The following is a 25,561-nucleotide window of genomic DNA, read 5'->3' as shown; positions in this document are numbered from 1 at the left end:
ACACACATATTGAGAAAAAGAAGTTGACCCTATTAAAGGACTTCAGCCACAATATTCTAACACAACGACAGTCACAGTGGAAAATGTCTTCGTCCTCCAGCTTCTGTGCTACAGTCATATAACGCCTGAGTTTTTACACAAACCCCTGCCATATTTATTCACCGTGCATCCTCTACATTTCATTTAGTAGACACCAATCAATTATTAACATAAACATCCATCACTGATAACATAATATCACCATCCCTGAAGTGTATTATTACTCTAACAGATAATCCAATCCTCTTTCCTGGCCCAGGCATAACTTTAAGTACACTGAAATCTAACAGTAATTTTGTTTTTGATTAAATATTGTAGAGAGAATTTAAATGTATGAATTGTTTTAATAGTAATAAAGGGGAAAACATTAACATATTGGGTGCTAGGGGGGTGTTCAGCCATATTTTATTTGCTCTATATAGTGACTTTATTGATTTTATAATATTGAATCTCTTGTGTCCTTCGGTTCCTAAAGAAGACTTTATTTTTTTATGTTTCAGTCCCAGGAACAGTTGTGTGTTTCATCAGTAACTGGCTTCTTTTCATCTTGTCACCACAAATCAGGTTTCCCTCTTCCCTCTGGTTTCTAAGACAGTCATGCCAAAGAAGAAGCCCACCCAGTGCACTTTACTTGTGTACGAGCTTTATGTCTAGCTTTTGATTTTTCTATTTCCCCCCCATTTTCTCATTATTTTATTTTTATATTCTTGCATTCATGTCTGTAACACTTCTCAAATTCTTTCATACAACAAGAAAGGGTATAATTTTGAAAAATTAAAAATTAAACTTCACTTTTCTTAATAAGTATTTCAAAAAAAGTTCTCTCAACCATCTACATTTAAAAAAAGTAAATCTAGATGATCAATGTGTTGAACGTTTGCTGGTCTGCTTTCTGTGTGATAGCTGTGTGCAATGTAAAATCCACAAGGACAGTGTGCAGGAAATTGGTAGGACGGTGCTCATCATCTCCACGCTATCCTACGTGCTAACTCTTCCCAGCTAGCTGATCGCGCCCTGGTTACAGCAGAAGTGACAGGGTAGATAGACAGGTAGAAATGAGTGGAGAAGGAGGGAACTAGCCTGTAAGGAGGCCCCTTGCAGTTGCTCTCACTTGGGGCACAAACACCTTGCTTGTTCAGCAGGATACTGGGAACAAGATTACGTCATCGTTGTTAGAAGAAGGAAAAATGCCAGAGAGGGAGGGAAACCATCCGCTTATCACAACATACATCCTGCTTCTCAGGACCATTGTAATGAGCTTCTCAAATAAATCATGGGAAACTGACAGGTTCATGCTTACGCCCTGACAAACAACCTTGGGAACCAGAAGGAAGGACCGCACACCTCAGCAGAGAGAGAGGAAGATAATAGAGAGCGAGAGGGGGAGACAATTCTACCCATGTAGATAAAAACCCTCACACAATGTTGGGTCAGCCCGCTCCATGTCTCAGAGTGTACTCGCTTTTACTAATGAACTTCTTGCTGTCCTATGCTGCACAAACTCTCTGTATCTTGATTGAATTCTTTCTGTCAAGAAGACAAGAACTGAGGTACAAATGTCATTCCCGGTAACAGAAGCAGTGGGCCCACCTAGTCCTTCAGAGTCCCCCCAGAGAGCATCTCACACAACTTTCCTTGATCATTCAACATTTCAACAATTTTAGGCAACCAGAAGAACTCTTTTTCATCAAAGAAGGTTGGAGATCCTCTTTTTCGATAGTGCAAACAACTGGAAGAACGAACCACATTTAATTGACCTTATAATGTACTAAATTAAGAAAGCTCCTAGTGAAATAAAAAGAAAGAAAGCTCATGGGCCCATCTTTCCTCCCCTTTCCAGAGCAGAGGAGTCAGCATGGTAGTGAAAGGAAGTTAGGAGGCCATGCAGGGTTGTTGGGTCTGGGGGACAGAAGGTGGAGGGTGGGGACTTGAGTGGAGGTAGCAGAGAATGATTTGAGACATTGGCTACATTGAGTAAATACATAAATAAATTGAGGATAATGAGAGCCATGTTTCTCACTACCAGAGATGTTAGTTACAAACACAGAAAGGAAGAAGACTAGAAAGAACCCTGAGATGTTGGATTGAAGTAAGTAACATGTGTAAATATTCTATATAAGTATATGTAACATATAAACATATGTAATGTAATATGTTGTATTAAGTACATGTACACACAGTGAGACTTGTAACCCTAACCATCCATTGGTATGAATGCCACCATTTGGGCCCCTGGAAAACACTCCCCCACATCTCTTTTCCATGTCCTTGAAACAAAAGGGACTGTGTTTAAATGCTGTGAAATTTTGTGGGATGTACAGTTGCCCACAATGGAAATGGAGCTTGATTTGGAGTGCAGAGTGCAATGCCAGGAAGGGCATTCATAAGACATAACACAAGTGATTAACTTGTTAAATCGGTCATTTCAGATAGGATGAATCCAAGAGATTATCACACTTGGCCAGAAGTGCCAAGTGTCCATTTTCCACTTTCTGTCTTTAATTCATGTCCCAACAGGTGTTTCTGGAGTACTCATGAATTCCCAGTTTTTGCAATGGTTGCCATTATCTTAAGAAAGCGAAGCCTGAACCTCTGGGTAAGATATTACAGGCATTAGTGCAGGTCGAGTTTTTGTTTGCTTGTTTTTTACTGTCATAACTCATAAGTAGGAGGTTCCATTAAGGAAGATAGTTTGAGGGGTGAAAGAATTACATTTTGTGAAAATATCTATATTTCAGGTTCTACTCTACATTCTTACATATCATTTCACTTAATTCTCATAACTCTATAAGATGGGTAAGATTTGCTTCATTTTACAAATAAGGAAATAATAGAGAGAAAAAATGAGTGAGATTGAAAACAAAAATTACAGAGAATGATTAAACAAAATCAATAAACTGCTAACAAGATGACAAATTTAAAAAAGAGAGAAAATACAGATTACCAATATGGAATGAAATGGGATATCATTACAGACCCTCCATCTCAGAAGGATAAAAGGGAATACTACAAATAACTCTACACACATAAATTTGACAATTTAGAAGAAATGAATACAACTTAAAAAACACAACTCATCCAATATGAAATAGATCATTTCAATACCCCTATACCTATTAATTTAAATTTGTAATTTAAAAAAACTCTCTCCCCTGAACAATATCCCCAAGCACAGAATATTTCACTTAAGAATTCTACCAAATGTTTAATGAATAATTAACACCAACTTTACACAATTTCTTCCAGACATAAGAGTTCACTTTATAAAGTAGTAGTATTCTTTTTTTACCTTTTTTAAAAAATTATTTTTTTCAATTATAGTTGATATTCAATATTATTTACTATTAGTTTCATGTGTACAGAATAGTGCAGTAGTAGTATTCTGATACCTAAAATAGACAACAGTACCAAAAAGAAAACTGCAGAACCTCATGAATATAGATACAAAAATCTTTAATAAAAGATTAGCAATATGTAAAAAGAATTATACACCATGATCAAGTGGGAATTAACAGATGCAAGGCAAGTTCAATATGTGAAAAATCAATCAGTGTAATCCACCATATGAACAGGCTTGAAAAGAAAAATGCCATGATCATATCAATCAATGCAGAAAAAGCATTTGACAAAACACAACACCCATTCCTGATAAACACTGGAATAGAGGGAAATTCCTCAGAAAATATTAGAAAAAGTGAAATAGAGGGGAAATTCCTCAACTTGATAAAGAGCATCTACGAAAAACTGACAGCTAACATTATACTTAATGGTGAAAAATTGAATGCTTTACCCCTAGGATTAAAACAAGGCAAATATGTCCACTCTCAGCACTTTCATTCAACATTGTGTTGGAAGATGTAGACAGTGAAATAAGGCAAGAAAAGGAAATAAAAGGCACACAGATCAGAAATGAAGAATTAAAACTATCCCTACTTGTACATGACATGTTTGTCTACATAGAAAATCCCAAAGAATCTAAAGAAACTCCTAGAACTAGAATGTGAGCTCAGCAAGTTCACAAGATACAAGATAAACACAGAAAAATCAATTGCACTTCAATATTCTAGCAATGAATACCAAAATTAAAAATATAATAACATAATATTTACAATTGCTAAAAACAACAGGTATAAATCTAACTAAACAATAGATACAGGATTTGTATGCTGAAAACTACAAAATGCTAATGAAAGAAATAAAAATCTTAATAAATGGAGAGACATACCATGTTTGTGTATTGGAAAACTCAATATTGTTAAATACATCAATTCCCAGAAGATTTTTTTTTGTTTATGTAGATGAGATTATTCTAAAATTTATATGGAAAGTCAAAGGAACTAGACTAAATAAAACAACTTTGGAAAAGAAGAATAATGTTGAAGAATCAATGTACTTGATTTCAAAGACTTATTATATAATTACAATAATCAAGACTATTGGCAGAGGTACTGGCAGAGGGATAGACCCACAGATCAATGGCACAAAATAGAAAACTCAGAAATAAACCCACACAAATATGCCCAACTGACTCTTAACAAAGGTGCAAAAATGATCCAATGGAGGAAGGATACCCTTTTCAACAAATGGAGCTGGAGCAACTGGACATCCATAGCAAAAAAGTGAACCTCAACCCAAGTCTCACAAATTATAGAAAAATTCACTGAAATGGATCACATGATTAAATGCAAAATGTAAAACAGTAACACTTTTAGACAAAAAACACAGGAGAAAATCTTCAGGATCTAGGGCTAGGCAAAGAGTTCTCAAACTTATCTTCAAAAGCATGAGCCATAAAAGGAAAAACTGGTAAATTAGACCATCAAAATTAAAGACTTTTGCTCTGTGAAAACCCTGTTATGAGGACAAAAAGGTAGAGACTGGGAGAAAATATTTGCAAATCACATATCCAATGAAGAACTAGTATCTAGAACATATAAATAACTCACAGAACTCAACAGTAAAAAAAAAGAAAGAAAGAAACAATCCAAATTAAAAAAAAAATGAATGAATGGCATGAACAAACTAAAAAAGACATACAGATGACAAATAAGCGCACGAAAAGATGTTCAACATCATTAGCCATCAGGGAAATAAAAATTAAAACTATAATGAAATATCACTATACACCTATCCCAATGGCTAAAATTAAAAAGTGACAACACCTCATGCTTGCAAGGATATGGTGAAACTGCATCACTCATACATTGCTCGTAGGAATGTAAAATGGTACAGTCACTCTGGGAACACATTTTGGCAGTATCTTAAAATTCAACATGCAACTACCATATGACCTAGCAATTGCACTGCTGGGCATTTTTCCCAGAGAAGTGCTCCCACAAAATATTTACACAAAAACCTGTACATGAATGTTCATAACAGCTTTAATCATGATAGCAAAAAACGAGTAACAATCCAGATTCGTAGGTGAATAGTTAAACTGTGGTACATCCAAACTATGAAATACTGTGAAAAAAATAAAAAAGGAATAAACTCTGATACACACAACAACCTAGATTAGTGACCAGAGAATCATGCTGAGTAAAAAAAGCCAGTCCTGAAAGCTTACATACGGTATGATTCCATTTATATAACATTCTTGAAATAATGAAATTGTAGACATGGAAAACAGAGTAGTGGTTGCCAGGAGTTAAGGAGTGTGTGGGGATAGAGGGAAGTGAGTGTGACTATAAGAGGGACACAGGAGGGATCCTTATGGTGATGAAATGTTCTGTCACCAGACTGTGTCAATATCAATACTAGCTTGTGACATTGTGCAATCTTTTTGTAAGATGTTACCATTGGGGAAAACAGGTAAAGGGTGCAGGGGCATCGTTCTCTATAATTTCTTACAATTGAAGATACAAATGTGAATCTTCAATTATTAAGAGGGGGAAGGAGGTCAAATATATGGTGATGGAAGGAGAACTGACTCTGGGTGGTGAGCACATAATGTGAGGTATAGTATTAATTTAAAAAATTATTGAAAAATTAAAAGTTTAATTAAAAACATGAAATACATGTTCAACCTGTATACTGTATTGACTTTAATTTACATTTTGATGAAAATTTACATAAAAACTATGTACTTTGAATATCATCACAGGTTTCTTTTTTACTCTTTGAGAATGATTACAAATCATGAAGGGATAGAAATTAGAAAATACTAACATGGAACTCAGGAAAAAAAGCTAAAAAGAAAAAAGAAATTTTGCCACACAGAATTCACCCATTACTGATAAAAACAATGAAAATGAGTGAGAAAATTATTCTCATCAAATCCACAACCTAATAGGTTATGCAAAAATCCCTGAAACTTTGTATTCTTTAGTAGGATATTTAATTACTGATTAGAACATTGAGAACAAATAATGGGCCCTCATTTGTATTCTTGCCCTAGGTCTTGCAAATGTCAGGGGTGTGCCTGCTTCCTACACTCCACTCTCCTTTCTTAGGATATGCCAGCATTCCTGAAGTTGAAAAAAACTGTTTATAATGATCTGAGTCCAGAATCTAACTCTACTTTACATAGAAACACAAAAACCAGTTTTTACACAATGTTATTATTATACACTGAATTTTCAAAGAATGCAACTAACATGTAAATTAAGGGAAGATAGTGCTTTATATTGTTTAGAAGTTTACCCTGAGTTGTCAGCATTATAGAAAGTCGCTGGTGTTGGCACCGCCCCTGGTATGTGAACCCCTGACACTGGGTCCCCTCCTATTTGTAGCATCTATCCTCTGCACTGATAGACAAACATCCTGTCTTCTAATGCAGTCAGCCTCCAGCATTCATACTGGTATGTATATTGAAACAATGTGTTATTTTATTAGAACTTCTTTTGCCTTTTATTTCTACTCTACGTTTATAGGTAGGACATTACATTGATTTTCTTTTCCTCTTTTCTTCATGACTGCGTTTCACTTGGAAAGCCATGGATGAGGAAATAACACCAACAACCAGCCAACAACAACAAAAGCCACAGCCTAATAGCACAGCTAATAGCAAGGGCAGTCATGCAAGCAGAAGGAAAGGATAACAGAACCTTTAGACATTCACTGAAACAACAACAAAAACCAAAGAAAAAATGGCAAAACTTACCTAAGGCTTTATTGCCCTCCCCAATCTCTTTCTGGCCGACGCAAACTTTGTTTCCTTCTTCCTTCAATTGGACATAAAATATATGACCTAATATCCTCAATGGAATCCTCTGCAATGAAATTTCTTTCAATTTTTCAATATTGGACAAACATAGACTGCCCTCTGTAAAGATGGATGATCCTAGAAAAATCACTGGATCTACATGGAAGTTTGAGCAGGGGAACCATCTGAGGAATCCAGGTAAACATGCATGTATGAAACAAAGTTACTAGAAGAAATAGGAAAATTTTGAAAATCTCTAATCTGCATCATCATTGAAATTCAAGGAGCTTTTATAGCTATGAAGCCAGAGCAAGAAGTCATGAAGAAGAAACAATCTGAGGTCAGAGAAATTAGACTAAAGTTGAAATAAAGAAACACAAAACAAAGCATATTAGATGTTAAACTTAAAAAAGTCAGAGGACGAATTAAAGTAATCAAAAGAGTCAAAGAATATATGAGATGTAGTAGAAGGCATACCCAAGAGACCAAACATACACATATAATATTTGAATTTCCTGAAGGAGACTGCAAAGTAAAAAGAAAAGTAATAATCAAAGTAATACCAAAATGAGTAGAGGATTTTTAATAACTCTATCACCCAATACTAGTAACAACTCTGAGCAAAATACGAAGGGAAGAACTGAACATGCAAAGCAATATCTCAGGCCAACTTTCTGCATCCTGTTTTATGGTGAAACACCAAAAACACAGTAAAACGAGAACAAGTACATCACTAGCACTTAACACAACTTTTTGTGGGTCACCACTCAATACAAAAGGAATCAGAAATAAAAGGCACAAATACTGGAATGGAGGACACAAAAAGCATTGTTATCTGCAGCTGATATAATTGTCCACTTGGAAAGCTCGTGAGAATCAGATGAAAACCATTAGCATTAAGAAAACCATTAGTACTAGTAGGGAAGTGAGTCAGTTACAAATTAAATATTAAAAAAATACAATGAGTGCTCACTTTAGCAGCACATATTCTAAAATTGGAATGACAGAGAAGATTAGCATAGAGGATGACATGCAAATTCATGAAGAGTTGCATATTTTTAAGAAAAAAGAAAAAAAATGCAATGACGAAGAAATCCCATCCATAATAGCAGTAAAACTCTAAAGTCTAGGCATAATTTCGAACAAAAAGAAGGAGGGAGAGGAAAGCAAACTTTAGGGAAAGACAAAAAAGAAGACTCAGAGAACAGGAGAGACCGACAGGTTTCTGGATGGAAAGACTGCAAAAATGTCAATACTCTTGGGGGATACACAGAAAGTGCTCCCTCCGCTTTGGACCACGGGGCCCAAGGAGAACCCAGGAAAGCCACCAAACCCCAACCAGCGCCCTGCCCTGTGTCTCTGCAAAAAGTCAGAGAAAAGCCTTGGTGCTGCTCCAAATGCCTGACTGCCCAATAAACACTCCTGGGAAGTGCAGGCCATGAATCCAGGACTTTATTAACATTAGTACCAAGTTCAAAACCTCCTCATGTCAGGATTACCCCCAGACACCAAAAATTAAAACTCATTCCTGGCCCATCACTGGTCACGGGATAAAGATAATGTGGTATTTACATACCATAGAATATTATTCAGCCTTTAAAGGAAGGGGATTCTACACGTGTTACAATATGGATGAATCTGGAGGACACTAAACCAGTTACAGAAGGACAAATAGTATATGATTCTACTTATATGAGGTCCCTAAAATAGTGAAGCTCTTCTCTGCATAGAAACAGAGTAGAATGGTGGTTACCAGGGACCTGGGGAAATGGGGAGTTGCTGTTCAATGGGCATAGATCTCGTCATGTAAGGATCTGAGGTACAACATTTGTCTACAGTTAACAGCACTGTGTTAGATGCTTAAAAAACTGTTGAGAGGGTAGATCTCATGTTAAGTACACACACCACACCAAAAATAAAATAAGTGTAGGAAAAATACAAGAAAAATGAAAATACTGAATCTAAAATGTTATTTTTTTACCACAAAATGTATACATCAATAAATGATCCATGTAAACTTATGAAAAAAAACCACAAAACACTTCATTCCTAGCATTCTGTGACTTTGCAGGTCCTCATCTTCAAATGCACTCAGCACCACCACCTGTCCTCAACAACCACAGGGCGCTGGATAAATCATAGCTGAAATCAGCACACCCTATGTTGTGAGGCTCATCTGTGACTGTCCCCTCACTTCTCTGCCATTTGCAGCCAGTCTGTTCCTCTTCTTATGTTTCCTGAACCTGTGTGCTAGGAGCTGGTGGAAGTGTCCTTCCCACCCCGACTTTCACTTTCCAACTGTCTCTCCTCCACTCATTAAATGAACACTCTCCATCTCTAAAGCTCATGCTCTAAGCCCTGGCATCCTCTTTCCTCCCTGTTGTCATCTACTGACCCCCACCCCAATCTCTCAATTCCCTCACACTCCTGGCTCACGAAGCTCCTCCATCAGCAGCACCCATGAGACTGATCCCGACATCTTCTGGACTCTCAGTTCCAAGACCTCCAACCTCTTTTCCCTCCCCTCTTATGCTGGCAAGCCAACCCAAAACACGGTTTTCTCTCAGCGTCAGGTTCCTAATAGGCAAGTCTTGGTCCCAGTACTTGAGAGGCATGGACTTAAATAGTCTCAATTACTTACTCTCTTTATACCTCAGTCTTCTGATCTATAAAATGAGAAGGATAATAATGATCCTATGTCATAGGGTTGTTGTAAAGACTAAAGGAGAGAATACTTATTAAGTACGTAGAACAGTGGTTAGCACATAGTTAGTATGCAAAGAATGCTAACGATTGGTAGTAGTAATTCCATTAACAGACGAAGATGATGGGGAAGAAAAGGAGTCTCCCTCCCTCTGCAGTAAACAGTGTAGCAGAGGAAAGAATTCTTGGAGTCACAGTGGGTTTAACTTTGGGAACACCACCTAACCAACTTGAGCCTGTTTCTTCACATGTGCCTTCACATGTCGAAGAGGACAAGTGTCTTAGGTTGGAGCCTAAGGTAGCACCGGGTCTCATGTGTATAACTGGAGACTGGACTGGCAAGTGTGCTGCCGAGGACACGGATACTATCTTGGAAGTGAGCCTGCTTTCAAGTTGGAATCACAGCTGCTTTGTCCTCTGAGGTATCTGAGATCTGTGAGCATTAATGTGGAATTTGGCCAATGTGCAACTGGCATTGAACATTCAATCTATTTAACTTTTAGAAAACACTGGGATATCAGTTTAAAATAGTGACATTTAAAAAAAATCTCACATGTGCTATATATAGAATAATCTAAGTGAGCACTTTTGTGTATCGCTGGTTTTCATAACGTTCATCTATGTGGCTACAGGAAGCTCCTTCTGGCCCAGTGCTGTCTCTAAAAGGGATTGGTATTCAGCCCTCATCCCCCGGATACCCATCAGCTCTCATCTCACCTGCCCCACTGCTAATGGGAGCAGAAAGCTGACCCTACATCTACCTCAAACCCATTGAAGACTATCTGGCAATCCCACTCTTCTGAGGTACCGTGTTTCCCCAAAAATAAGACCTACATGGACAATCAGCTTTAATGCGTCTTTTGGAGCAAAAATTAATATAAGACCCGGCTTTATATTATATTATGTTAGATAAAACCCGGTCTTATAGTAAAATAAATGCTTAATGGTAATTTTCATGTCGTGTGTATGTTACCACAATTAAAAAAGAAAATCCACAGCAGTGATTAGAACCATTGACTCTCCCCTTCAAAATATACCCAGAACCCGACTACTGTTCCCAGCTCCACAGTTACAACCCAGTCCAGCAATAGCCTCTGATCTGTCTCCTCACTCCATTCGTCCACTCATAACAAGCAGCCAAAGTTCCTCATTTCAAAATGAAGTCAGGTCATCTCTCTCCTCTATTCTCTCAGTCCCCCACCCCTAGTCTTTCTGCCCTCCTCTCCCACTGCTCTCCTCCTCCTTGCTCACTTGGCTGCAGCCACACTGGCTTCTTACTGTTGCTGGATGGGTCACCCACGTCGTCTACCTGGCAGCCTTCCTCCCCTCTTTCATGTGGTGTTCATGTAGCTTCATGAATGCAGATATTTTTGTCCTGTTCCCTGATGATCCCTATTTCCTAGGATAGTGCCGGGCACACAGTAGTCACTCCAAAATATTTGTTGAATGAAGAAATGAGTAAAAGGAGGGTTGTTTCTAGTCTGGTCATTAAACCATTCTTTAGAACCAGGACTCATGGTTAAAAAGCACGGCAGTGTTTTTGATAAGACTGCCATCTAGTGGCTGGATTCCTTTATAGCTTTGTGGGGACTCAACATTTTGACTCAGCTGAGCAGTTAATGGGGTAAGCCAGGAGGACAACAGCCTATGCCTAAGGGACCACCCCATTCTCTAAAATCTACACGTATCGGGTAAGATGAGATATACACAAAGAGCACCTTAGAGAGAAAAGGAGAAGAACTTATCTGGGCTGTAATGCAGATAGGTTAGTAATATTGATTTAGAAAAATCAGAGGAGTGGATGTTGAGTGTGGAAACATGGGGTGGGCATGGGAGATGCAAAGCCAAACTAACTTGAACTTTATGAAGCCAAGTTTCCTGATCTCGATAAAACACCACGTTCTTCTTAAGGCTGTTGTAACAATGAAGTAGGGGAACAGACAGATGCCAGCAGAGTGGCGGGCCACGAAGTAGGGCTCTAGAAATGGCAACAGCTGCTCCCTTTGAGACCTTTGCTGCTGCTGTGATCCTGTTATTGCTGAAGCCAATCAACTTTGGCAGAGTCCCAGTGGACAGTGTAAAGCCTGGATATCAGAACCTGGAAACAGCCTAGAAAAAGCTTCCAGAAAGTTCATGCACCCCCATTCAAGCAGTCACTTCCTGTGTTAGATGGTAAATTAGCAATATCTACAAGTGTGAGTAACCATATAATTGTTATTATCAAAAGACTGAGAATTTTTTGCTGGTACTGGGTTTGAGGGATTCTCTCTGAGGACAGATCAATTCCCAGGAGAGTGTGCAATACAGGCTGATAATAGGTTTAATGATGGTAAGGTTAAAACCACAACACCTGTATTGTATTATAATTTCATGACAAGATCCTTTTCAAAATTAGTAATATAGTTGAAAGGAAACACATATATTACATATAATATCTGTGTATATAACCATGAATTACAGAAAACTTATCACAAAGCCAAAAGTTCAAAAATTAAGACTTGAGGGCGATAAGGAGAATTCTGTCCCCTTAGAGTCAATACATAATTTATAATCACATCTTTCCTTTAAGAGGAAATCAACTATATATTGCTAGCATTTTCTTTAATTTTCTTTCTTTTCTTTACAGCTAAATCTGTAGAGAAGAGATATTAAGTCCAGTGAGCATCCAATGGGGTGTCCTTTCTAACATGAAATCATTTCCATCTTTGTCTCAACAGTACTGAGATTTTAAAACCCACTTTACTAGTGGGTATTACTAGTACCAGCACTTTTATTTCCCTGTTTTCCGTGCATATAAAATAAAGCCAAAATGTGATGAATATTTGTGTGAACACCTCACTCTATTGTACATCCGCAAAAGTCATGGCACCTACTACAGAGAAGCCCTGGCTGATGGACAGCATTGCCACACAGGCCACGGCTCCTAACAGCGGGCTCGTCAGCTGATGCGGGATCCAAATTCACCGTAAATGAGGCAGTTTGGGGATACAGGACAATGCATAAAACTGCCAGCTGTTCAAAGCTGATACAAAAGTATTAAGGACTACTTACATTTAAAAATAAAAGTTCTAGAGACAAAAACGTAATTTTCTAATTCAACTCTATATAAAGCAGGTGGCAAAATGAATTCCAGTGATAACTATAGCAATGAGAACTGCATCTTACATTCCAACAGCCCATTAGAGTTTACGAAGAATTCACAGATCTTTGTCTTGACATTATCACTGTGTAATAGATAGAGGTATTTCCTTAATTTGACAAATAAGGACACTAATGTCCCAGGGGGTGTAGGAAGGTGCTCACTTTAGGAGCCAGTATTAAACTGAAGTCTTTCTTTAGATTCCTGTCCAAAAGAAGCACATATTGTGATCAAACAATTAAATGACTTACCAACAAATGGTAAAGAAACATCACAAAACGCAAGTCAAAGAGGAAGGATTTGGATAAAGAAAAAAAAAATTTCAGGTTTTGACTTATATTTATCGTTTTTAATTTATAAAGCATTTTATGTACATGTTTTAAAAATCTCAAACAGTATAAAAAGATCTAAAATAAAAAGTCTTTTTCCCCACCACTTTTATTTCTGGTAACTCTCCTCAAAGATAACCATTCTTACAACCTTCCTGAAAAAAAGTTATGATTTCAAAAATTAAATTAACATATACTTTAAAAAATTAAAACAAATGAGATCATATTCTATGCACCATGTTATTTTCCCCATTTAGTAATATACTTTGATCTCTCCATTTTGGTACATACAAATCTACTGTGTCCATTTTCATGGCTGCATATTATTCCCCTGGACCAAAATCTCATTATACAACCAGCTCTGTACTGATATACACTGAAGTGTTTTCAATATTTCACTAATATAATAATGCCACAACTGAACATCTTGTTCATATATATCAACATCCTCTTTCAAGTAAATCAGTAGTGTTAAATGCTCGATATCCTTGGTGAAAGAATGTACATATTTCAAATGTAGATAAATATTACCAAATTGTCCTTGTGCATCCACTATAGGTGGTGTGCCAGCTCCCAACACCCTTAATGACACTAGAAATTATCAACTGTTTTAATTTTATCAATCTGTCAGGGGAAATAGTATATCTAGTTATTGTTTTGATTTACATTGCTTTACCTATACAAGAGACAGCATCTTTCTATTGGCTACCTTTATTTTTTGTAATGTGAACTACCCATTTTTCTACTGTACTATTTTTCTTTCTTATTCATTTATATAAACTCTTTGTAAATAAGCGCTTTGCTACATGTATTGCAAATAATTTTCTCTTTTTACAAAGCAGTGTTTTACATTTTTGTGATATTTCACCTTTTCCTGTCATGATTTCTACCCATGCTCTGTGTTTGTTCCTACCGTGTTTCCCCGAAAATAAGACTTAACTGGAAAATAAGCCATAGCATGATTTTTCAGGATGACATCCCCTGAACACAAGTCCTAATGCGTCTTTTGGAGCAAACCTTAATATGAGACCCGGTCTTATTTTTGGGGAAACACAGTACTTAGAAGGGTCCTTCCAAGGTCAACACTACAAATTGATTCTTTGTTTTTTTTTCTTTGTATTTTCATGGTTTCATTTTTTAATACTTAAATCTTCAATCCACTGAAATTTATTTTGATAGAGGAATGAGATAGGGATCTAGCTTTATTTTTTCCTAAAGACCTAATCAGTCATTATTTTTGAATGAATTATACATCTTGATATACAATGGCAATTTTACCCTCTGCTAAATCTTCTGGTGTATTCTGGACATTCTGTACTGTTCCATTGAATTGCCTATTTCTTCTCCAGTTCCAAGGTGTTTAAGGTTAGTTCCTTGATTTCTATTTTTCAGAAACTTCCTGGTTATTCTAGAACATTTATTTTTCTAATCAGGGTAAATCAACAGCAGCACTATTGACGTTTTGGGCTGGATAATTCTTTATTGGGGGGTGGGCTGGCTGTCCTGTGCATTGGAGAATGTTCAGCAGCATCCCTGACCTCTACCCACTAGAGGTCAGTAGCACACCCCTAGTTATGACAACCAAACATGCAGACATTGCCAATTATTTCCTGGGTTGGGGAGAGGGCAAAATCACCCTTGACTGAGAACCACTATTTTAGATAAACCCAGTATCATTTTATCAGTGTATCCACATCCAAATTCCCAGTGAGATTTTAATTGAAATTAAAATGAATTCATATAATAATTTAGACATATTTTTATATATATTATACTTATTAAATTTAATATTTGGTATATTTAATCTTCTTATCCAAGAACCATGTATATCCTTCTACTTATTTATGTCTTCTTTTATGTCCTTAAAAGAGTTTTAAGATTTTTAAAATATAGGCTTTTACACTTTAAGTTTACTCCTAGATATTTTACCTTTCTCATTCCTGTATAAATGAGATCATTTCTTATGTTATCTTTTCCAACTAGTCACTGATAAGAAAGCTATTGACATTTCATATTCTACAACCAACCACATACTGAACGCTTACTGTACCTAATAGATTTTCAGAACATTCTAAGATTTTTTTCTAATGATATAATTTTCAGGATATTCTAAGCATTTGTCTAAGTATACAATGTTATTATATGCATAAAATCATCATTTTGTTTCCTCATTTCCAATAGATACAGCTGTAGCTCTCCTGTCTCACTGCTTTGATTAATACTTGCAGACGAATTTAAATGACAGTGGTGATAGTAGGCAACCTTGAATCATTCTTGATTTTAATGGGACTACTTCTAGGGTTTCACCCCTGAGCATCAAGCTTCTTTGAGATACACACATTTTATATCACTAAAGAAGTATTCATAGATTCAGTCTACCAAGAGTTTGTTTTCAAATCAGAAAGACTGCTAATTTTGTCAAATGCATCTTCCATCCTTATTGAGATGACTGTATGTTTCTTCCTCTTTCGTCTATTAATATTGTGTGATAGATTATATACCTAGATTTCCTAATTAAATCTACTTGGTTATGATGTGCACTATTGTTCTTTTAATTTCTTGTTGAAGTCTATTTGCTAATATTTTGAGCTCACATTTTTGCATCAATATTTGACAGTGAGATCATTCTGTCATTTTTTAGTGGTGCTTTGTTAACTTTTGGAATTATTGTTAGGTGGATTGATAAAAATAAGTTGTACTTTCATTTGTCGTATTTTAAAACCAAATCTGTGTATTAGTATGAAACCAGTCTTTAAAATAGTAAAACATTGTATAGAAACACCAGGCCATTTCCCCTACATCCTAAAAAAAGCTACATATACTCTTCATAGATTCAACTTTTTGAAAACTGAACAAATTAAAATATACCTGTGGAAAGCTAATCTGGATTGTGATATTTTATGTAAAGAGTGCAACAATCATAAGTATGCTAGTACTTAACCCTATTATAAATTAATAACGACATATTTCAGCTATTTTCCCATCTCACACAATTTAGCAATACATAGAGAGCTGCATTATAAGAATAAAACCATGGAAAGCTTAGCTTTCTTATTTATGTGATCCAAAAGAAAGTTAAATACATTGATGTTTGAAGTTTCCCATGCTCTGAACTCAAATATAATGGTTAAAAAAACCTTTTCTATTTCTCAAAAAAAAAATAGTCACACTGAGAAAGTTCACAGCCATCTACGTGACTCCAAGTAGTGTTTATGTGAGGATTGTCCCAGTTTTCCACACAATGTTATTATACACCCACCTCCGTAAGGGACCTACAGGGTTCATTCACTCATCTAATGTACTTTGCACCAAGATGAACCCAGAACATACACCATCTTGCCTGGATTTCACACACTCCTGGTGACAGATGGACAACGAGAAGGACGGTGGGAACCACAGCACAGTGGGATCCACAACCCTGTTACCTTTTTGTTTCTCATCTGTCTCCCCACTAGATGCAAACTCCCTGTGGGCAGGATGTTGTTATCTAAAACAGTTCCTGGCCCAGAGTAAGTACTCAGTACATAGCTGATGAAGGAAAGGGATGCACCAATCACTGAAGGACCCTCCTGCCTGGGTCCCTCCAGCCTGGGCCCCTCCTGCTTGGGTCCCTCCTGCCTGGGTCCCTCCTACCTGGGTCCATCCTGCTTGGGTTCCTCCTGCCTGGGTCCCTCCTACCTGGGTCCCTCCTGCCTGGGTCCCTCCTATCTGGGTCCATCCTGCTTGGGTTCCTCCTGCCTGGGTCTGTCCTGCCTGGGTCCCTCCTACCTGGGTCCCTCCTGCTTGGGCCCCTCCTACCTGGGTCCCTCCTGCCTGGGTCCCTCCTGCCTGGGTCTCTCCTACCTGGGTTGCTCCTCAGGCGGCTCTCAGTGATCTCGGAGATGGCTCCCGCTGTCGAAGTCTTTTTCAGTCGGACTACCCCAGAAGTGATGGTACTTCCTGGTTTGTTGAGCATGTCTTCACTACTGGCCCTCTTGAGCTAAGAGAGAAGTAGAAGGAAAGAGACAGGAAGAAAAGATACGTTTTCAGTAAGGAGTGCTACAAACCAAGAAAGCATCTGCGCAGAACCACCTGCCTAGTGGGTACGACACAGTAATGGCACTCTGAGGAGCACGACAGTGCAAAGTGGACAAGTGCAAAGCTAGACACACCTGTATGTATCATTTACAGGTGTATGATCTCCCACTACTGTTTCAAAGAATATTATACGATTATGGGTGAATATTATCCATCATGTCACACTTCAAATAATGAATTTTTTTTACAACCCTGCTTTGTTGGTTAAAAAGAAAAATTGAAGAATGAGAGCTGAAGATAAAAGAACTGTGAGATGCACAAAAGGCAGGACAGGGCAATCAACAAAAAAATTCAAGGACAACAAAATTAACTTAAAAATACATGACTGAAGGAAGTAGAGGAAAGAGATACAAAAGACCCGAATATCTACCATGTGCTCAACACCAAACACTCTATATGATCTTGTAGAGAGAACGTGTTCAAAAGGAAGAAAGGAACTTTTTCGGAGGCCAGAACACTGGTAATGAGTGACCCCTCACTCCTCTTCTGCTTTCTTCTCTGTCATGAAAGGGGTAAACAAACGTTTTTTGAAAGGAATTGAAGTCTAAGAGGGGGGCTCCTAAATGATCTTACACTTCTGGTCCAGGTAAGTTACATTCAAGGTTAATGAGAAAAGCACAAATAAGTTCTCTCAACCATAGTAAGCCTTCTTTAAAGAACAATTTTGAAGAGGAATAGTTCTAGAAGACTGGAAACAGGGAGATGCCCAGAGCCATCACGAATATATCTGACATCTGGAGAAAACAATATGAAAAAGCCTTCAAAGCAACAGAGACATGGAACAGGCAGCCCCTGCCCAGCACACTGGCCGAGGGCCAGGAGGCCGGCTCCATTCCACGCCACTAGCTTCAGGGTCATTTACTGAGGATTAGGGGTTTAAAGATTTGCACAATTAAATTTTTTCCCCACTTTTGCATAGTTTAAATTTCAGGGTATTACACACCCCCAGAATGGCTTGAAAGAGCAAAAAATGCCAATATTAAGTGTCAGTGAGATGGCAGAACACCCAGAACTCTCATCTCTGCTGGCGACTGCTTTGGGAAACTGACAGCTGAATATCTGCACCCTGTGATTCAGCAACCCTACTCCTAGATCTATGCCCATGAGAAGTGAGTACACAGGTTCATCAAAAGAATCTTCACAGCAGCTATATTTATAACAGCCCCAAACTATGACAACCCAAATGTTCTTCAACAGGAGAAGGGGTAAATTAAATAGTGGTAGAGTATACAATAGAAGAGTACACACACACACAAAACAATTATGAATACACTAACAAATGGATTGATCTCAGAGACCTTATACTAAATGAAAGAAATCAGACATGAAAGTGTATATACTGCCTGATTCCATTTACATGAAGTTAGGGTCAGCAAAACTAAATGATGGTGACAGAAGTCAAAACAGCAGTTATCTCTAGGGGAGTTATTGATTAGAAAGGAACCTTCTGGAATGTTCTACGTCTTGACCGGGAGTGATTAAACAGATATAAACACGTGTAAAAATTGAATGAGCTGTACAGTTGAGACTCAGATTAGTGCACTTTACATTTTTTATTGTAAATACGCTATGCCTCAATAAAAAAGAAAAGGGGGGGGTTATAATTTGGGCAAAGCTTTGGTTCTACCCCTTCAAATGCCAGTCTACTTTTCTTCATTCCCTCCCACTGTTATTTAAAAAGTTTTATTGTGGTAAAATATACATAACATAAAATTTACCATTTTAATCATTGTAAGTGTGTAGTTCAGTAGCATTAAGGAGATTTATATTGTTGTGCAATCATCAACCGCCATCCATCTCCAGAATTTTTTCATCGTCCCAAACTGAAACTCTACAATTTAAACAATAATTTCCTATATCCTATTTTCTAAGAGGGAAGATGGTAAAAGTCTTAATATTAGTCAAGAAATCTTGGTCAATATCTTTAAACAAATTATTAATTTAAAAAACAAATAGCTAACATTGAAAGGATGATTTGCATGCACTTCCAGTTACTAGATGGGAATATAACCATGTTTTCTAGCCAACAGCATACCCCTAGTTTAACAACAGGACTAAATATGACCCTTGGGTTGACAAAGAAGTCACTCAATTGCCCTTACAGGGACTCCATAACTGTTTTTCCACTTTCCGTGTCAGAGTAATAAGAGTTCCTGCACCCAAGCTCTCCAACCTCTCAAATTATCCATCAGGTCACCAGTGTCATGTTTTTCATACTAAATGATAGTAGTTCATGTCAGCAACCTTTTCTCAATACAAAAAAAACTATTATTCACTCTGCCTAGAAGCATGCCCTGGTACCTCCCTAGGTCCCTAAAGGAAAATCAATTGTGATTTTAGACTTTGGAAATTCTCCAGACAACACCTGCAAAAAAAAAAAAAAAAAAAAAAAGGAAATCATTTCAGTTAGGGAATTCTTAATGCAATAATGCAAATGATATGCACTTAGTTCTGCTTTCCTCTATCTTATTCTCCGTTGTTACCAAGATCAGTAAATCTGACACACAAAGTGCAAATTAGCAAACTCTGCATCGAAAGGTCCAGTGTGCAAACAAAGGCTCAGTCCGTAAGCCAGAACAAGGAATCCAAAGAATGAGAGGACAGTTGGGGCCAGAGGTGAAGTTGCCTCTGCAATCCCACCACAGCCTCCACCCCAGTGGTGCCAGAGGGTAGACGTTGCTGCTGCCCTCTCCTCCACAAGAGGTTGGTTCTTGGTGAAATATCAGGCAGAGGCAACAGAGGACAGGGAAAAGAGTCGGCAAGCAGTGAGAAGGCTTCCCACTCCATGGTCCCAGGCTGTATTATACATAGATCCTGTCCTCTCTAGGCAAAAGGATAATTAAGACGTGCAATAGGCCAGTCATGTGCCATCTGCTTACCAGCAAGGGGAGTTCAGGTGGCAGCAAAGCTTTCATGGGGAGCACTTCCTTTCCCTTGTACCTTCCACCAGGAATTCCATTTGAGAAAGATTTATTGCTTAGAAGCTTTTGCAGGAAGCAGGACATAAAGACTAAAAACTGATTCTCCCTGTCCTAAGCCAACAGCTGGAGCTACTCTTCCTCTATGACTATTTTTTAGACACAACATCAGATACAGAAAGCTACTAGTCTCAGTTATTCTTTTTCTATTCATGGCTGCATTTTTGGCTTTGTTTCCTGGTCATGGAATGCAGCTTCAGCACCACTTGAGATTGCTGGTTTGTGATAGAAGATCCCTATGAAGGTACACACTTCGGTGTTGCTTTGGTATGTTTAGCAAGTCTTTTCACTAACTCTTTCACTGATATTTAAGCTGCCAAGCACCTGCACAGGAAAGCTTATGAAAGGAAAATGTTTAAATAGCTCACAGGTAAAGTAACTAAGAATTTCTTTTCAATTCCACAAAGAGAGTAGGGGAAATCCAAAACCCTAAAATCACACACAACAATCATCCAGTCTTTAAAGGGAATGTTATGGTTGGAGCAGTGGTTCTCAAACTTGAGTGTGCATCAGACTCCTTGGAGGGTTTGTTAAAATGCACCCTGCTGCCTACACCCCAAGCCCCAGTGTGCCCACCACCACCACCACCGAGTTTCTGATTCCCTAGATCTGGTGTGGGGGAAGGAGGCAGGGCTGAGATTCTGCATTTCGAACACGTTCCGTTCCTGGGTGACGCTGATGCTGCTGGTCTGGGTCCGCGATTTGAGAACCAATGGTTTGGAGCACCACTGTCAATGGAAATAAAACACAAGCCACACACAGAATTGTACACAGTCTGTATAGGAGTCACATTATAAAAGTAAAACAATACAGGTGCAATTAATTTTAAGAATATATTTTCTTAACACATTCAAAATCTTATCAATCAATGGAAAATACATCGACGAGGCATTTTAGGGGTTTGCACTAACTCTTCAAGATCTGGTGTGTATTTCGCACGCACAGCACGTCCCCGTTTTGATGAGCCACATTTCAAGGGCTTAGTTGCCACGCATGGCTGGGTCCTGGATGGCCAGTGCAGGTTGAGAGCACTCCAGCAGAATGGGTAACTCTGACTGGGTCCCCAAGACTTACACAGAACGTGCCAAACCTCGAAGACTCTGTTTTCTGGCATGGGGGGCCCTGAAACCCTGGCAACAAGAGACTGGGCAGCGTCAATACAGGACTCATACCTGACCAAGCAGACTTTTCCCAATTTTTTTTTTTACTTGATTTTTAAAAAAGTAAGTCAGAAGTAAGCAAAGCAGCAGCCAGGCCTTCCAAGGGAAGTGAGAGGCTTGGGCATGATGGCAGCCAGGCTTCATACCACACACTGAAGAAGACGGGATGTCAGCAGGTGACAGAGAAGCAGGGGCAAGTGGAGATAAGCAACAGAGAGCGTCCTGGGTGTTCCAGTCCCTGGTCCCTGCCTCTCTGGGCTCCAGGTTTGTACCTTTGTCCTGCACAGTGACACGGGAACCTTAGGACTTATTCAGTAAATTTCCTTTCTGCTGAAGCTAGCTCAAGCCATCTGCAATCAAGAAGGTCCTGACTAATAGACTTGGGCCTTACAAACGGCCAGAATGAAGTGGCCTGCCTGCATCAGAGCACTCCAGGAGGTAGCCTTTCCCGGACTGGGCTTGACAGCACAAGGAAGATGTACCCCCATCCCATCTGGCTCCTGTTCCACTTTGTTCTTCCACTGCTCCTTCAGATCAGGCCAGTATGTGAAGCAGGGCATTTCATCCTACTTTGGTGGATTTGTTTCAGTTTTTCTATATTTGACTGGTTAAAACATATCTACCCATCTCATATGTATCCATTTACTACAAAGCAAATATAGTAATATGTTCATGGTATAATTCAACTTCCCCGCATGCTTGGGATCTGCAGGCCTAAGTCTATAAAAGAGACCGACAGGGTTTGAGGGAAGAATTGGCAGAAGGAGCTGCATCATGCCTGCACTATTCTAGCTCTTGTCATGTCCCTCTGTTTTGACCATTCTCTCCTGTCCACCTGCAGTTGTGAGCTCTGAACAACAGGGTTGCCAGTTCGATTCCCACATGGGCCAGTGAGCTGCGCCCTCCACAACTAGATTGACGACAACAAGCTGCCACTGAGCTTCCGGAGGGGCGGCCAGATGGCTCAGATGGTTAGAGCGCAAGCTCTCAACAACACGGTTGCCGGTTCAATTCCCACATGGGATGGTGGGCTGTGCCCCCTGCAACCAATTGAAAACGGCGATTGGAAACTACCACTTGAAATCGATGACTGGACTTGGAGCTGAGCTGTGACCTCCACAACTAGATTGAAGTACGACTTTGAGCTGATGGGCACTGGAGAAACACACTGTTCTCCAATATTCCCCAATAAATTTTAAAAAAGAAAAGAAAAGAAAAGAAAAGAAAAGAAAAGAAAAGAAATGGGAGCAGAAAGTCTCTAACATGAGTATTTACTTTTTTCCTGTGGAACAAGTTTCCAAAATGCTTACCTATCAATGACAGAAGTGACCAACATTTCATTGTCCTCAGGCAACACCCCTGAGCTTCAGACTTTTTTTTTTTTTCTAAACACTGCTTTAAAAAATGTTGTAACATATTCCAGAAGCTCTCCTGGTATGTTATTGGGGGAATGTATGTATTCATTTAAAATTTAAAGATGTCTCCTAAATGTGCTATAGGTCAAAGACAATAAAAATAAAAATCATGGAAATTATGGTCAAGTCCAGTATAATAGAATAATCAACAAATTTATGTGCAGGACATTTTATCCACATTAACTGTTATCTCAGAGCTCAGGACAGCTACATAACCTGCTTGGGGTTTCACAGCTAGAAGGAGCAGAGCCAGGGTCCCCACTCTCAGCCAGGTCTGACCCACTCCAAGCTCAAGCTCCTCCTGTTCCAACACTGTGTCTTACAACCACGCCCGGAAGAATTGGTGGACTCTGGCATTCAGTATACCCCAAGTGCTTGCCAGGTAGCAGGTGCTTTTCTAAGCAAAAGGGACAGAGCTGTACAACAACCAGAAAAGTCCTCATGGGGCTTACATTCTAGCCATGGGGAGACAGACACTAGACAAGTAGGTGGATTTGTGATGGTTGGAAAAGCCGAGAAGGAAAGCCAAGCAGGGTGAGGACGGTGTATGGAGGTCAAGGTACTTTACATAGCGTGGTCAGGAGTGACGTCTGATAACGTGACACGCTAGCACACATTTAAAGCAGGAGAAGTGGCAGATGTGTGGGAGGCAGGAATGCTCCAGGCAGAGGGAACAGCAGACATGCTGCTGCAGGAGTGTGCCTGGCTCACGGAGGGGCCAGGGAGAGGGGAGGGAACACTGCACACAACGTCTGAGAGGGACTGGAGCTGAATCTCCAGGGCATCACTGGCCATTCAAGGACTTTGTTTTCCACTCTGAGTGACTGGGGAGAGCTTCTGAGGGTTTGAAGCAGAGAAGTGATTTGATACGTGTTCAAAAGACCACTGTGACTTCTGTTGAGAATGGACTGTAGGGTGCAAAGACAAAAAAAGGGAGCTCAGGGGGCCGGCCCGGTGGCTCAGGCGGTTAGAGCTCCATGCTCCTAATTCCGAAGGCTACCGGTTCGATTCCCACATGGGCCAGTGGGCTCTCAACCACAAGGTTGCCAGTTCAATTCCTCAAGTCCTGCAAGGGATGGTGGGCTTCGCCCCCTGCAACTAAGATTGAACACAGCACCTTGAGCTGAGCTGCCTCCCGGATGGCTCCGTTGGTTGGAGCGTGTCCTCTCAACCACAAGGTTGCTGGTTGGACTCCTGCAAGGGATGGTGGGCTGTGCCCCCTGCAACTAGCAACGGCAACTGGACCTGGAGCTGAGCTGCGCCCGACACAACTACAACTGAAAGGACAACTTGAAGCTGAATGGCACCCCCCACAACTAAGATTGAAAGGACAACAACTTGACTTGGAAAAACAGGCCTGGAAGTACATACTGTTACCCTATAAAGTCCTGTTCCCCTTCCCCAATAAAATCTTAAAAAAAAAAAAGGGAGATCATTTGGGAAGCTCGTGCAACAAAGGGGGTGGCATGGTCGAGGTGGTCCCAGGGAAAGCAGTGGGAGTTGCTTGGAGTCAACAATTTAATTTTAAGGTAGAAGTGATGGCATCTTGCTGATGGACTATAGGATATGAGAAAAGAAGTGTTCAAGGATGATGCCATGGGCTCTGGCCTGAGTGACCAAAAGGATAGAGTTGCTATTGACTCAAATGGGAAGATTCAGGAAGAGCAGCTTTGGGGGGACGGAGACATCAATGGGAAGGAATCAGGATTGAGTTTTGGCCATGTTACATTAGAGGTACCTTTTAGGCATCCCAGAGGTGATGTCACAAAGGCAGTTGGAGGGGTCCTGGTTAGAGACACAAATTTGGACGTCAGGCATATATGGTATTCATGAGAATAGATGCTATGCCCACAACAATTGGTCTCAGTAGGCACTGTGCTGTCTCTCAAGGAGTGTGCTGGAAATTTGTGGGGACATTTTTAATTGTCACCATGATTGGAGGTGCTACTGATACTTAATAGGTGGAAGGACAAGGAACCTAGATGTCCTATGATGAATGTGTCAATCCTGCATAAAGAATTATCCCACATCCCACACGATTTTCACCTATGCCACAGACATGCACATAGGTGCAACACTTTATTATTATCCAAGCCTATAGGGTCCCTTCATTTTATATACAAAAACAATGTACTTCTTTTTTATTAATTTTTATTCAATTTATTGGGATAACATTGGTTAGCAAAATTATATAGGATTCAAGTGTTCATTTCTATAATACATCATCTACCTATTGCATTCTGTGTTCACCACCCAGAATCATTTCTCCTTCTGTCACCACACATTTTACCCCCTTTACCCTCTTCTACCAACACCCTCTACCCTCTGGTAACTACCAAACTGTTGTCTGTGTTTATGAGTTTTAAAAACAATATACTTCTCACACAGCTTGAATATATGAAGGTCTGACAATTAAGTTTAAGAATTTGTTGCAACAATATTGCTAATCTTTTTTGATATCAGAGGGATTATTCATTATGAATTTGTACCAACTGGACAAACAGTTAACCAAGTTTACTATTTGGAAGTACTAAAAAGGCTGCGTGAAAAAGTTAAACGACCTGAACTTTTCGCCAA

At 39.2% G+C, this 25,561-nt stretch overlaps 1 protein-coding gene and 1 pseudogene across 5 annotated transcripts in view; one reads left to right on the top strand and one right to left on the bottom strand.

Annotated features, from left to right (window-relative positions):
- The window catches only part of SPECC1 (sperm antigen with calponin homology and coiled-coil domains 1), a 245,841-nt gene that overhangs the window by 141,818 nt on the left and 78,462 nt on the right, over positions 1 to 25,561 (bottom strand). For 4 of the 5 annotated variants that reach the window (XR_004421300.1, XM_033090270.1, XM_033090269.1 and 1 more), the window contains exon 3: positions 17,198 to 17,333. Coding sequence is in view for 3 of the 5 variants with exons in the window: in XM_033090270.1 (XP_032946161.1) it covers positions 17,198 to 17,333 (136 nt within the window). In the remaining 2 variants the exon portion in view is untranslated. Of the gene's footprint in view, positions 1 to 17,197; positions 17,334 to 25,561 lie in introns of those variants that run through there. The other variant, XM_033090272.1, reaches the window with a different exon arrangement.
- Positions 8,149 to 8,243, top strand: LOC117014181 (uncharacterized; annotated as a pseudogene).

The sequence above is a fragment of the Rhinolophus ferrumequinum genome, chromosome 21 (genome assembly GCF_004115265.2).
Source record: "Rhinolophus ferrumequinum isolate MPI-CBG mRhiFer1 chromosome 21, mRhiFer1_v1.p, whole genome shotgun sequence".
NCBI lineage: Eukaryota > Metazoa > Chordata > Mammalia > Chiroptera > Rhinolophidae > Rhinolophus > Rhinolophus ferrumequinum.
The sequence above is the reverse complement of the archived record's forward strand: the minus strand, read 5'-3'. Positions and strand labels throughout refer to the sequence as shown.